We start from the raw sequence: 14,932 nt of genomic DNA, 5'->3' as shown, positions 1-14,932 counted from the left end.
TTTTCGAGGTCAGAACGAATCATATTGGTTGTACTAAACTAAATGAATTTGTAAGATGATAAAAGACTTAGAGGATTGACTTGATAATGGAACTACTTCAAAAGATGCATGGAAATTGTTACCTTAATTTTTTAAAGTTAAACTAGTACATTATTCTTTAGAGTATAAGTTCAGTTTTATGACGATACATTTTGTCAACATCATTATCAAATTAAATCTAAACCAGAATTACCGCCCCGTGGTTGTATGACTCCGCCCACCAGCCCAGTGTCTCTGACAGTCTCCATCCATGTCAGTGAAAACATGGATGCTTCACACACAGAAGATCTATACAATCAGCACAGTTTCAAGATTAGAGTCACCAATTCAGTATCTGACCAAATGTCTCCCCTTCTGTTCCTGAGATATGACGTTAAAAATGATGATGTCACAGTCAAGCTGACCTTTGACCTTTTGACGGTCATTGTTTCATCCTGTTAGACATTCGTGTCACATTTTGTCAGAAATAGTGTGTGAATTCTTGAGTTATGGCAAAAAATATGTTTTGTGAGGTCATTGTGACCTTTGACCTCCATCCATCCATTTTCATCCACTTATGCGGGACCGGGTCGCGGGGGCAGCAGGCTGAGCAAAGCACCCTAGACGTCCCTCTCCCCAGCAACACTTTCCAGACCCCAAGGTGTTCCCAGACCAGATGAGATATATAATCCCTCCAGTGTGTTCTGGGTCTGCCCCGGGGCCTCCTACCAGTGGGACGTGCCCAGAACACCTCTAACAGGAGGCGCCCAGGAGGATCCTGATCAGATGTTGAACCACCTCAACATGGAGGAGCAGCGGCTCTACTCTGAGCTCCCTCCAGATGTCTGACTCCTCCCCCTATCTCTAAGGCTGAGCCCAGACACCCTACAGAGGAAACTCATTTCAGACGCTTGTATCCGCAACCTCATTCTTTCAGTCACTACACAGAGCTCATGACCATAGGTGAGGGTTGGGAAGTAGATGGCACAGGAAATTGAAAGCTTCACCTACTGGCTCAGCTCCCTCTTCACCACGACGGTCCAGTGCAGCACCTGCATCGCTGCAGAAGCTGCACCAAACTGCCGATTCATCTCACGCTCCATTCTACCCTCACTGTGAACAAGACCCCGAAATACGAGATCTCCCTTGTTTGAGGCAGTAACTCTCCCCCAACCCAGAGAAGGCAATCCGCCATTCTCCAGCAGAGAACCATGACCTCAGATTTGGAGGTGCTGACTCTACAAACCACCCCAGGTCATGCTGGAGGTCACGGTGTGATGAAGCCAACAGAACCACATTGTCTGCAAACAGCAGAGATGCATTTCTGAGGTCCCCAAAACGGACCCCTTCCTCTCCACCGGCTGCGCCTCGAGATCCTGTCCATGAATATCGCAAACAGGATCGATGACAAGGGACAACCCTGGCGGAGGCCAACACCCACTGACACCTTACGCCAAGTATTCGGACACAGCTCTCACTTTGGTCATACACGGACCGGATGGCACAGCAACATTTGACCATAAAATTCCAATCTGTTTATTTTTCAGTCAAAGAGGATGTTTGTGCCAAATTTAAAGAAATTCCCTTGAGGTGTTCTTGAGATATCGTGTTCATAAGAATGGAACGTACAGATGGACGGACAATCCAAAAACATAATGCCTCCGGCTGCGGCTATCACCAGCATGGAGGCATAAAAAGTCTGTAGGGTTTGTTTGATGACAGAATTTCTCAGTGTGAGATTCTGCACCTTTGCACCGTTTCTGTGACTGTTTACCAACCTCACTGTGCTGTTGTTTATTTATTTATATTTACTCAAAGCAGTCAAATGTTTACAGTCCTTAAGTGTTTGCATTCACCTTGTTCAGCTTTCTGTCCCTGTTTTAGCTGCAAGTTTATTCTCTGTATGTTCATTAAAGGCTAAAGACCAGAGTCAAATTCTTCCTATGTGCGCACACACACACACACACACACACACACACACACACACACGACCAATAAAGCTCATTCTGATTATTCCAGGTGCTCCAGCTTCCTCCCACAGTCCAAAGACACCTGGTGTGGTCTTCTGCTGCTGTAGCCCATCTGCTTCAAGGTTGGACAAGGTGTTGTTGCTTGGTCTTCTGCAGACCTTGGCAAAATGTAGAGAAAAAGACGTTGTGTCATAGACATGACTTCACACTTCCTCCCCCTGCACTAACACTACTAATACAGCACCACAGGCATTTCAAATAGCAGCCACCAGGGCGGGCTGCAGCTCACATACAGTCGCTCCTTTTTGCAGAAGAGTCATCCAAAGGCCAAATACATGACACACAGCCAGAAGCTAAAGAAACCGGTGGACCAATTAAACACAGGTGCATCTGGAGGGGGGGTTAGCAGCTTCCTTGTTTGCTTGTTGAACTTCCTGAGTCAACAATCAGTCCAGTCTTCTGCCGGAAATTGTTTTGTAAACTCTCCATGACGCAAAACAAACACTGCTGTCCATGGTGCTGAAGTAACAGCATTATAGCCCCGTTTCCACCGAGCAGTACGATTCAGTTCAGTTCACTTTTTTTTAAGTTTCCACAGTGAAAGTTGTGGATGGTCCCAACAGAAGCGTTCCTTAGCGTCCCCATGTTTGGTCCCCCCTCTGTTGGGGTACCTAGCACACAGATCTGGTACTAAAAGGTGGAGCTGTGAACACTGCAGTCTGATTGGTCAGTAGAGGACGGTCACTCTGCTCAGGGCTGAGTTGTGTCTGGTTTTGAGGCTCATGTAACCACTGTTCATACTGTGGAGAGTTTTATTAGTAAACTGTAACTATAAAATGAAAGGATGTTTTGCTGCCTCTCACAGCAGCTGGAGTCTGAGAAAAAATAACTTCATTCACTGGGCCGACTGCCGGCAACTTTTAAGGTGGAACGTTAACTTGTAATGTTACTCAATGCATGAGTTGATGACGTGAATCCATCAGCACACCTTAAATTTCACTGTGACAACTTTGACCATCACTTTAGTTTTTATATGACACACACTTTTAGTAATGACTTTAAAAATATAGATTAATTTGGAGCGGATTATGTGAAGGTCATATATTCTAATCCTCACTTCCTGTGGGCTACAGCAACACTAAACCCCTGAGCTTGCCTGAGAAGGACTAAATGCACAAAGCTGCTATTTTTAAATATCCCATGGAGAGAGACTCTCACTGCAGCCTGTTCTATTTTGTTCTGAAAATGTGGGCGTGCAGCCTCGTTCTGTGGACGATAAACCAGGTGCAGACTTCCATCTGTGTCACCGCTGATGAGGAAATACAGCGAGTGCTGGACGAACACACCGAGGGTCTAGGTACCATGTCTGAAGGGTTACTGCTGGTTCCAAAGGGACTGGACTGAAAGGGTTTGGATAGTCCTTTTTAACAGCAGAGCTGACAGATGTTTGAGCCACAGACACATTTATACAGGAAGCTGACAACAGTCTGAACTGTAACTGCAGGTACAGTGACGACATGTACAAGAAGGATTTGATGTTATTTATATTTGTACTGGAATCTGGCTGTAAACAAACAAGCTGCTCATTAACTCATCGATGACGTCACACCTCATCCCGTCCTCGTGTCCCAGGCGGTGACATCACGGGGGAGTTTTGAGAAAGCTCCCGTCGGTGTGTGTGTGTGTCGGTGTATCAGTCAGCATGAGGAACGCGAGGACGCTGCGAGGACTCGTCTCCACACGGTGTCTTCATCATCATCATCAGCAGCAGCGCGAGCGCTCAGCGGGGATCATCGGAGCACCTTTCTCCAAAGGACAGGTGAGTGCACGAGGACACGGTGCAGCCGCGTGCGTCTCTGTGTGTGTGCGCGCGTGAGCCAATTGTTCTTGCTGTGCCGCAGCCTCGAGACGGAGTGGAGAGAGGACCGGACCTGATCCGAGCTGCGGGACTGCTGCGCAAACTGCACGAGCAAGGTGAGGTGTGTGTGCGCGCTCAGATCATCTAATATAAATAAGGAGTTTTCATATTAAGGTAAGATCTTCTTTAAAGTCCATGTTAAGGCTTTCTTGAAATAAAATCAGTGACACAACGCATGCCTTCTCCTTCAGCTTTCCTTAAATGTTCACTTAAGTATTTAAGGTTTCTCCTTATCTTGGTCTTATACTGTACTTAAGGAATCCCTTAAAATTAGTGAAACCATTGCACAAAAGCCTTAAGGGATCACGAGGCTGAGCACAAGCAAAGAAATGGTTATCCTGGAAACTGGAGTATTTTACCACTATAAAATCTCTCAGTGCAGTAACTGCCTTAATATTTTTACTTTCCTAAGTGAAACCTTCTCAGAGATTCTGTGCAGTACCCTTAACTAAGTCCCTCAGCTTTGGAAAGCTTTTGTGTTCTCTTAAGGAGAAATCCTAAGGTGTTCTGTGCAACTGGCTCCTGGTTTGCAGAGGTGGAAGAAGCACTAATGCAACTGTGTAAAAATACATCATAAAATCCAACTTAAAAGTAAAGTAAAAATACACAGTGGTATTAAATTTTATAAATAAGGAGTACTGTTTTCAGTGGTGGGACAAGTGCTCAGATCTGTAGTACTTTAGGAGAAGTACTACTCCAACAATGTTAAAAATTGTCCACCAGAAGTGGAATAAATAAATAAGTCAATATTATAAAGTATTATGAAGTAATTATTAAGTATTATCAGCCTCATGTAGTTTCAGTATTCTGTATCGCTGCAGTAAAATGTCTCCTGTCAGCGTTGACAGAATCTGTGTTGATGTTAAACTCAACTTTATTAGTCATTACAGTGTGTGACAGACCGTCTGTGTTCAGTGTTTATCTGGGACACGACTTTAATCTGATGAGACTTATAGCTCAGAGCAGGAAGCGTGTGTGTGTGTGTGTGTGTGTGTGTGTGTAAGTTTTATTAATGGCACACATCAGACAAGATCGGAGAGGCATCCGACCTTGATCCTCATGACAGCACACGCACAGGCCACAGAAATAGATCTGTGTGTGTCTATATGTGACTCTGAGGTGTGTGTGTGTGCTGTGACACAAAAACCGGAGCTGATTGGAGAACTGTGGTTTGAACAAATACGTGACCGACAAATGAATTATTTGGTCGTTTAGTTTGGAGGACGTGACGTCCTGTCTTCTCGTGGACGGGAGACATCCATCCAAGCTAAAACAGAACACGTGTGAGTGGCGCTCACAGGGACAGAGGAGTTTGATGAGTCACTCATTTCACCTGCAGCAGGTTGTCCTCTCTGCAGAGACCTGTTTACTTTGCATTGCAAAATGAAAAGATTTACACAGAGACAGAGAGATGATCTACTGACGGTTAATGTTCACACAGTGACTGTTCTGGAAAAAACAACCAGCCTGTCACATTGAAATCACCTCTGTGTCCTACTAAGCTGCATTCAGAAACCACCTGTCTTTGAGTTAAAGGTTGCGTGTAACCAGGGGTGTAAATATGGACAGTGTGGTTGCACTGGGACCTGTTGGGTGGAGGGGCCCGTATAGATCGGGCCCTTACAAGTGATTCAGACTGTCATGTTGAATATATCATATCATACCTGTGTTTAAAGACGAATGACAAAAAAAAGGTCAGAGTTTAGTGTTGCTGTCGCCAGTGACATGGAGGTCTGTGTGACCCTCCAAGGATCTGCCTCCCAGACCATCACTGATGCAACGCCAAACCGGTCATGCTGGATGATGTCACAGGCAGCATAACGTTCACCACGGCGTCTCCAGAGTCTTGTCACATGTGCTCAGTGTGAACCTGCTCTCATCTGTGAAGAGAACGGGGCGCCGATGGTGGACCTGCCAGTTCTGGTGTTCTCTGGTGAATGATGGAGCTGCACGGTGCTGGGCTGTGAGCACAGGTCCCACTAGAGGGCGTGGGGCCCTCATGCCACCCTCATGGAGTCTGTTTCTGACAGTGTGGTCAGAAACATGCACACCAGTAGCCTGCTGGAGGTCATGTTGTAGGGCTCTGGCAGTGCTCCTCCTGTTCCTCCTCACACAAAGGAGCAGATAGCGGTGCTGCTGCTGGGTTGATGCCCTTCTACGGCCCTGTGCAGCTCTCCTGGTGTAACGGCGGTCTCCTGGTGTCTGGTATCAACCTGACTGGGCTGCAGGTCCCGCCTCATGCTACCAGTAGTGACAAGGACACTAGCAGAAGGATAACGAGAGAGCAACTGTCTGATGGATTCTATTACAAACTCCAAGAACTGCCCAGCTGCAACATCAAGGCTTCCACTAGTGAGAAAGAGAATTGATTCAGGTTATTGTCTCACTAATGTTACTGATACATCACCATCAAACTCTGATTATCCAACTGCACCCGCTCTGAATACCAGCCGACAGGCCGGGTTTACACTGTCATCACTGCAGCTCTCATACAGGAGCTCGTATTTGCAGGAGAGTTATGGAGAAGGCCAAAATACACCACAGCCAGGAGCACGACAAACTGGCTGACCAGTGACACACACACACACACACACACACACACACACACACACACACTCTTCACTTCCCTGTCATTTCCAAAAAGGCCTAAAGTCATATTTACAACCACGACACAAAGCGCAGCTTAAACATCTGGCTCCAACACTACAAACCAGCCGAAAAATAAACAACCTAAATTCTTTCTGTCCTTTCCGCAGCCTCCATGTTTGTTTGTTGAACCTCCTGATTAACGGATCTGTTCAGTCTTCTTTCCAAAAATAGTTAATTTCATATGTAAGACATTGCCTGCAAATGATTTGGTTTTACGGAGCCTCTCAGGGCTTCTGTCATACAAAGTAATTTGCTTGGCATCATGTTTAACTCAAATTTGCTGTTAGAAATTTGTTGTATTTAACTGTAATTTCCAGCTGATCGTAACCTTTGTTTGTCTCAACTCTGATGTTCAGTAGAAAAAATAAAGGATAGAGAGAGGAAGAAGAAATAAAAACATGATTTCTGTGTTCATGTATAAAGGCTGTGCAGTGAAGGATTATGGGAACCTGGTGTTCGAGGACGTGGTGGACGATGAACCGGTGGGTCAGTTGAAACGTGTGCGGGCGGTGGGCAGTGCCAACCAGAGGCTGTCGGAGAAAGTGCAGGCTGTGAAGAAGGATGGACACACCTCAGTGATGCTGGGAGGAGACCACAGGTGTGTCTCAGTACTAATACACTGTAAAAAGTCCTGCACTGAAAATGTTAGTTGAGTAAAAGTATGTGGTGGCACTTTATTTGAAGGTGCGTGCATGAGACTGACGTGACAGCATCATGAACATGAAGGAGTCTTTGTGAATGTTTCTGGATGTTACGTGTCATTCAGGCAGTTTGGTAGAGATGTCTTTGTTAGGTCAACTTGACATTAACCAGGACATCATAACCTGTGATAAACATGGCAGGTCATGCATATTTATATAAAGAAAATGTTGGCATTTTTTTCTGCAAATCACAGATGTGTTTCATACATGTCATATAAGTGTTTCTAAAGTGACGTAGTATATGGGCTGACTTCATCATGTGGAGGTGGAGGTGATGGATGATGGTGTGACACCTCTGTTCAAGCTCAACAAACAGCAAAACCAGTTAGTTTTTAACAAATCATCGCTGCATTTAGCCACCAAACGTGAGTGTTTTTAGCAACCTGTTGCTGTGTTTCCACCTGGAATTGTGCTACAAAATGCAGTTCTTTTTGCTCAGTCATTGCTGTGTTTCCAGCTCGGATTGTGCTACGCAAAGCGATTGTTTTTTTAGCAATGGGGCTGCATTTCCAGCTCCTTTTTAGCCACCAAATGTGGGTGTTTTTTAGAGACCTGTTGCCATGTTTCCAGCTGGGACTGTGCTACGAAATGCAGTTGTTTCCTACTTAGTCACTGCTATGTTTCTAGCTGGGAATGTGCTACAAAAAAAAGATTGTTTTTTTAGCGATGGGGCTGCATTTCCAGCTCCTTTTAGCCACCAAATGTGGGTGTTTTTAGCAACCTGTTGCCATGTTTCCAGCTGAGATAGTGGCACAAAACATGGTCGTATTTTATTTAGTCATTACTATGTTTCCAGCTGGGAATGTGCTATGCAAAGCAATTGTTTTTTTAGCATTGGGGCTGCATTTCCAGCTCCTTTTAGCCACCAAATGTGGGTGTTTTTGAGCAACCTGTTGCTGTGTTTCCAGCTGGGATTGTGCTACGCAAAGCGATTGTTTTTTAGCAATGGGGCTGCATTTCCAGCTCCTTTTAGCCACCAAATGTGGGTGTTTTTAGCAACCTGTTGCCATGTTTCCAGCTGAGATAGTGGCACAAAACATGGTCGTATTTTATTTAGTCATTGCTATGTTTCCAGCTGGGAATGTGCTACAAAAAAAAGATTGTTTTTTAGCGATGGGGCTGCGTTTCCAGCTCCTTTTAGCCACCAAATGTGGGTGTTTTTTAGCAACCTGTTGCTGTGTCTCCAGCTGAGATAGTTGCACAAAACATGGTTGTATTTTATTTAGTCATTACTATGTTTCCAGCTGGGAATGTGCTATGCAAAGCAATTGTTTTTTTAGCGATGGGGCTGCATTTCCAGCACCTTTTAGCCACCAAATGTGGGTGTTTTTGAGCAACCTGTTGCTGTGTTTCCAGCTGAGATAGTGGCACACAACATGGTCGTATTTTATTTAGTCATTGCTATGTTTCCAGCTGGGATTGTGCTACGCAAAGCGATTGTTTTTTAGCGATGGGGCTGCATTTCCAGCACCTTTTAGCCACCAAATGTGGGTGTTTTTTAGCAACCTGTTGCCATGTTTCCAGCTGAGATAGTGGCACAAAACATGGTCATATTTTATTTAGTCATTGCTATGTTTCCAGCTGGGAATGTGCTATAAAAAAAAGATTGTTTTTTTTAGCGATGGGGCTGCATTTCCAGCTCCTTTTTAGCCACCAAACATGGTGTTTCTATTGGCCCATTACTATGTTTCCAGTCGGGATAGTGCCATGAAATGCAGTTGTTTTTTTAGCCACTGATGGCCGCATTTCCAGAGAATTTAATGCTATCAAAATATAATAATTTCCAACCATAAGTGGTTTTTATGCCTAAACCTGATCACACTTCAACCACAGCTTTATTAAAAAGTAAAGTTTCAGTGTAGCCGCTACATAATAACGTACAAATGTATCCGTGGTTTGCAGAAATGCACAATGCCAATCTTTTTTCTGGTGATTGGGTTGGTGTTTTCCTTGACATCAACTAGAGTGATACAATTTTGACCTGTCGTAAAGATGTGATTAGGATTTATTGTGCGGCTAAATTATTTTAAATACCCAAACGAAAGCATCAGACAAATCAAGAGATAGTTTTTCTTTTATTGTATTTACAAAGGTGTCATGTCAGTCTCATGGACACCCATTCAAATAAAGTGCTACCAAGTATGTAATGAAAATGTAATTAAAGTATTGAAAGTATAAAAATGTCCCCTGTAACTAATACATTATTGTATATGAGTGTGTGGAAAAATCTCAACATGTAAAAAGCTGTCAGGTAAATGTAGTGCAGCAGAAGTAAGTAAAGTAAGTAAAGTTCAACTACTGAGGTACTTGGATAGATTTTAATATAGTGGAAATGTTAACCCCCTCTTCACAGTTAAAGTGTATTCAGTGTCTGTTATTTATCACACGCTGCTGACTTTAACGTAGTGAATAGCTGAACTGACTCTGGTGTGTGTTCAGTAAAAACAGCAGCAGCACGTCTGTCAATCATCCACCAGCAGGACACACGGTCCACTTCAGCTCAGATCAAACAGAGTGATCGATCAGTTCAGTCAGTCAGTCTGTGCTCAACACTAAACTGTTGGTTCACACTTTTAGATTTAGACTTGAACTGTCCATCAGAGCAGAATACAAACATGTTATTTCTCAGATTAAAGACTTAATGGAGAGACGTTAATCATATTTACCAGTGTATTAAAAAATCTAATGGATACCCTCTCATAAATTCATTTAAATTCACCTTCAACTGGATACGGTTGATTATGATTTAAAGGTTCTTTTCACATCAATAAAACCTGTGAATTTAATTTAAAAAGCTTAAAAGAAATCTCAGTTACAAGTATGCATTCATAATTTTTCTACAAGTAAAAGTACAGGTATTAGCTTCAAAATATATTCATAGGACCAAAAATAAAAGTACTCATTATGCAAAATGGCCCACTTTAGAATAATATATAATATATTAAAGGATTGTAATTATTGATGCATTAATGTGTTCATCACTTTAATGTTGCAGGAGCTCATTTTAATGACTTTATACTGAAATGACAGCTGTCAGAAAAATGAAGTAGAATAAAAAGTAAAAGTAGAATCAAATGAAAATACTGGAGTAAAGTGTACTATCTATCCATGGACTGACCAAAACCATCTTCTAGAATGATGTAATGTTTTGAGTGTTTCCATGGCGACATCTCTCTGGTTTGTCATTGGTTCATCAGTCTGGCGATCGGCTCCATTCACGGTCACTCTGCGGCGGTTGGGGAGTTGAGTGTCCTGTGGGTCGATGCCCACGCAGACATCAACACGCCACTGACCACGTACACTGGAAACATGCACGGACAGCCCATGTCTTACCTCCTCCACGAGCTGCACTCAAAGGTCAGTTTATTAGGGACACGTGGAAGGAACCCGCTAACTGTGTCTGTTAGTAGAAGAGTTTGAGTTTGAGTAGAAGAGTTTAGTTTAGAGTTTGTCTACGAGTCTTTGAATTGAACCGAAAGAGTGAAATTGACACTTCAAAGTAGTCAACCTGGGTTATAGGTAAGATACGAGAAGATATAAGTTCATTAAAGATACGATATGATTCAGTGAGACAATATTATAAGATACGATACGATATGATGCAATGTAATATGATGCGATGATTCGATACGATTAGGTACCTTATGATATGATGTGATTCGATACTTTAAAATAAGATATGATGAGATGAGATAAGATTTGCCTTTATTGCTCTCCAGAGGGGAAATTCAGGTAAGTGTTGTAGCACCACAAAGACAGAAGTAAGTACAGATCACCAGAAGAAGAAAAAGAAGAGGTATATAAAACTAAATAAAACCAGAAGTAAAAATAAGAAGACAAAATGACGAGGTAAAGTGACAGGGTTGTGATAGTACTGATAGTTTTGAATAACGTAATGTAGCATAGCGTAACGTAACGTAACGTAACGTAACGTAATAACGTAACGTAACGTAACGTAAGGTAATGTAAGGTAATGTAAGGTAAGGTAAGGTAATGTAGCATAGCGTAAGGTAAGGTAAGGTAAGGTAAGGTAAGGTAAGGTAAGGTAATGTAACATAACGTATCATAATTACTGTCTGTTGTTTTTTCTGTCATCAGATTCCCGCCCTGCCGAACTTGTCGTGGATCAAACCGTGTGTGTCGGCCAAAGACCTGGTCTACATCGGTCTGAGAGACGTGGATCCAGCAGAGCAGTAGGTTTTTAGACTGTCGAGTTTTAGATTTTAATTTCACTTCCAGACATTGCTGACACTCGGTAATAGTCTCAATAGTCTTTTTCTGTTTCCAAACAGCTGTTTGACTCCAAAGATTGACTGAGATTAATTTGAATCTACAGTCCGCAGCTCTGTGAGGTTGTAGTCACACACTGAGGTGCTCTGAGCTAAATGTGCGAACATTCAAATGTTTATCAGGTAATAATTTACTTAATTTATTCTCTACAAGAAAATATAAACAAATTTCCAGTGGTGGAATTGAACAATGTACTTTAACTGTACTGAAGTGGATTCATCTAAAGTAGGCTGATTTGACATTTATATTTAACATTTATATTTAGACTATAAGAATAGATTTAATTAATTAGATTTAACTAAAAATTAATATGTAAATTTAACATTTATATTTAACGTTTAGATGTAGCATTTAGATTTAGATTGAATATATAGACTAGACTTAACATTTGGATTCAACATTTAGATTTAATATTTAGATTTAGCATCTACATTTAGATTTAAAATTTAGATTGACTATAAAGACAAGACTTAACATTTAGATTTAATATTTAGATTTGATATTAAGATTTAATATTTAGATTGACGTTCAGTGACATTCAGTGATTTAATATTAAGACTAGATTTAACACTTAGCTTTGGCTTTAACATTTACATTTAGCCTCTAAATATAGATTGAATTAATATTTTTAACATTCAGATTATATTTCAATATTTATATTTATATTTATCATTTAAAGGTTGTTTAGATTTAGATTTAATTTTTAGATGCAGATTTAACATTGAGATTTAGCCTGTCAATATAGATTTAATTATTATTTTCAACATTTAGAAGTAACATTCCCTGACTCATCCAAATTAAACATTTAGATTTAGTTTTTAATATTTAGATTTTACATTTAAACCTAGCGTTTAGATTTAGATTTAATGTTTAGATTCGACATTTAGATATAACTTTTTTTTTTTTTCGTTACAAATAAACACATTGTAAATATGTAAATATTTACATATAACATGTTTTACATGAATTTGCGTCTTAATTGTGAGGAAAATTTGCTAAATATTCAAAATATATCAGCTAGAATATTGTTAGGCTACAAAATTTTAAAATTTGGCGACCCATAGATTACACTTCCATACTTTTACTTTAAGGAAATATATATTTTTTGAACCAGCTCAGTGTCACTGCAGAGTGAGCAAACGTCTGCATGGTGACCAACCTTTGCTGGTGGATAGGTGGGGAGCTTTGGGCGCTCACGGCACAGGGAGAAGCCAAACACTGTTTATCTGCTCTCACTGCGACGACACAGAGCTGGTTGAAAATCAGCAAAGTGACGAGACGTGTGGGGTTTTTTCACAGTGTGGTATCAGTACTTTTACTTCAGGAGAGGATCTGAATGTTACTTTGTGGAAAGCAGAATATTTTTAGTGGTACTTTGTTGGTGAGCCATCTTGGCTCCGCAAAGATTTCACACCACTTATCTGTCTTTTTGGTCAGAAGCGTTGGTGCCCACTGGTCAACAGTGAAACAGCAAACAAGTCAGAATAAAATAATAACTCATGTTTCTTTTATTTTTCCAGCTATATCCTGAAGCTTCTAGGTGTGAAGACGTTTTCCATGTCGGAGGTTGATCAGCTTGGCATAGCTAAAGTCATGGAGGAGACCTGCGACTACCTCTCCGCCAAGTAAACTTTGATTTTGTATCTAAAGACCTACTAGCACTCTGAGGAGCCACCTGAGCAACCATCGAGCATTCACTATAGAAATAATCTAAACAACAGACTTGAACTCTGCATGAAAACTTTTGAAGAAGACTGTGTGACATGATCAAAAGCTCTAGAGCAGTCACTAAATGATTGTAGTGGTGAGAGTCAGTTATACTCACTCTGCACGTTATCATATTAATATTCATAATAAATGTTTTTTTTATTATTTGAACAGAGTAAAGAAACCGATCCACCTGAGCTACGACATCGATGCCATTGACCCATCTGTTGCCCCGGCAACGGGGACACCTGTAGTCGGAGGGCTATCCTACAGAGAGGGAGTCTACATCGCTGAAAACGTGTGTCAGACAGGTACGACTCAGTCTCGGAACGCGTCTGCCACTTTAGACTTCTGCATGACTGCCAGCCAGCACCATTGATAAAGACCGCTGCTAGCTAGCTAGCACACCCATGGATGTACTCCACAGTCCCTCCCTCTCACTTCCCACCACTCTGAAACTACATAGCTGGAGAGTTTTCTGATCCAGCTAGGAGTCAGGGGGCGGTCCAACCACTGAAAGTCCATCTGTGAAATATAACAGATACAGTAGCTTTAAAAATAGCAAATTAGGAAGTTAAAAGGAAACATTACTGATTTTCAGCCAGCACTGTGTCATAGCAGTGCGTGCATGCAAAGTCTGGTGGACCTCCAGTGGCAAATGAGCTGCGAGCGCTCGTGGCACAGGATGGAAACCAAACACCTGGAGCTCCCCCTCATTTGCCGGCTCAAAGTTCCGCAGACCTCCACTTGTGGATCAGTGGGAAGCCAAACACTGTTCGTCTGCACACACTGCGATGACACATCTGATTGAAAATGCCCTTTAAGACTTTTTAAGAATACAAAACCCCAGCTGTTTGATGAAGTGTCCCCTCACACCTGTGCTCGTCCTGCAGGTCTTCTGTCAGCGGTGGACCTGGTGGAGGTGAATCCTCTGAGGGGCCAGACCGAAGATCAAATCCAGTCCACGGTTAACACGGCGGTGGATGTGCTGCTCGCCTGTTTTGGACGTCTCCGTGAGGGAAACCACCCACCAGATTACCGCTTGCCCGAGCCTTGATGGGTAGGGGACGACACCGGCTTCTCCGACTGCTCTGATGGACACCTGAACGTCTCTGATCACCTGCAGGAACTAAAGGGACAATCAGATTTTAACTTAAAGACCTCAGAGATGATTAAACTCTGTGATGTCAAGGAAGTGCAGAAGTCCAACCTGTGGCGCTTTAAACCAAAGATGCTCCTGTGGACGGAACGCTCGCTCTCTGCCTTCAGGAGGTCAATTTTAAAAAACAACAAAGCATAAATTATGTAATTTATTGATTGTTTCATCTCTGAACTGTCAGAAGAGTAAAAGAGTGACTTGTGAAGACTTTGCACGAAAGTGATGTAAAGCAGCAAAGCAGAAAAATAAATAACAAGCAATTGATGGTGAACATTGTCGTCAGTGTTCTGTTGATCAATTCACTGACTTATCGACGAACTGTTTGATCTGTAAATTTAATGAAACTACCTCAAATGTGAATTCACCAAAATAAATTAAAGACAATGTTTTATTATCTGAAAATGTAATAAAATAAAATTCATCCTGTTAAAATCAAACAATCAGTGAAAGTTTATAACGTTTATGCTACTACAGTCTGTAACCATGGTGATGAAGTCAAAGATGGTTGAATGTAACTAAG

At 41.9% G+C, this 14,932-nt stretch overlaps 1 protein-coding gene across 1 annotated transcript; it reads left to right on the top strand.

Moving 5' to 3' along the window:
* Window positions 1-3,440: 3,440 nt before the first annotated feature.
* arg1 (arginase 1) lies at window positions 3,441-14,852 on the top strand. Its single transcript, XM_050059482.1, has 8 exons — window positions 3,441-3,807; window positions 3,890-3,962; window positions 6,979-7,153; window positions 10,454-10,613; window positions 11,355-11,449; window positions 13,067-13,171; window positions 13,428-13,564; window positions 14,147-14,852. The coding sequence occupies exons 1-8, from the start codon at window positions 3,691-3,693 to the stop codon at window positions 14,308-14,310; spliced, it is 1,026 nt and encodes a 341-aa protein (XP_049915439.1). The 5' UTR covers window positions 3,441-3,690; the 3' UTR covers window positions 14,311-14,852.
* Window positions 14,853-14,932: the final 80 nt, after the last annotated feature.

Source organism: Epinephelus moara, chromosome 13, assembly GCF_006386435.1.
Source record: "Epinephelus moara isolate mb chromosome 13, YSFRI_EMoa_1.0, whole genome shotgun sequence".
NCBI classification, from domain to species: Eukaryota; Metazoa; Chordata; class Actinopteri; order Perciformes; family Serranidae; genus Epinephelus; species Epinephelus moara.
The sequence above is the reverse complement of the archived record's forward strand: the minus strand, read 5'-3'. Positions and strand labels throughout refer to the sequence as shown.

What these genes read in the sequence shown, in the direction of transcription:
- arg1 (XM_050059482.1), top strand. Translation starts at nt 3,691, where the DNA reads ATGAGGAACGCGAGGACGCTGCGAGGACTCGTCTCCACACGGTGTCTT. An exon ending in TCCACGAGCTGCACTCAAAG is followed by an intron (nt 10,614 to 11,354) that starts GTCAGTTTATTA and finishes TTCTGTCATCAG; the next exon opens with ATTCCCGCCCTGCCGAACTT. An exon ending in TGAAAACGTGTGTCAGACAG is followed by an intron (nt 13,565 to 14,146) that starts GTACGACTCAGT and finishes CTCGTCCTGCAG; the next exon opens with GTCTTCTGTCAGCGGTGGAC.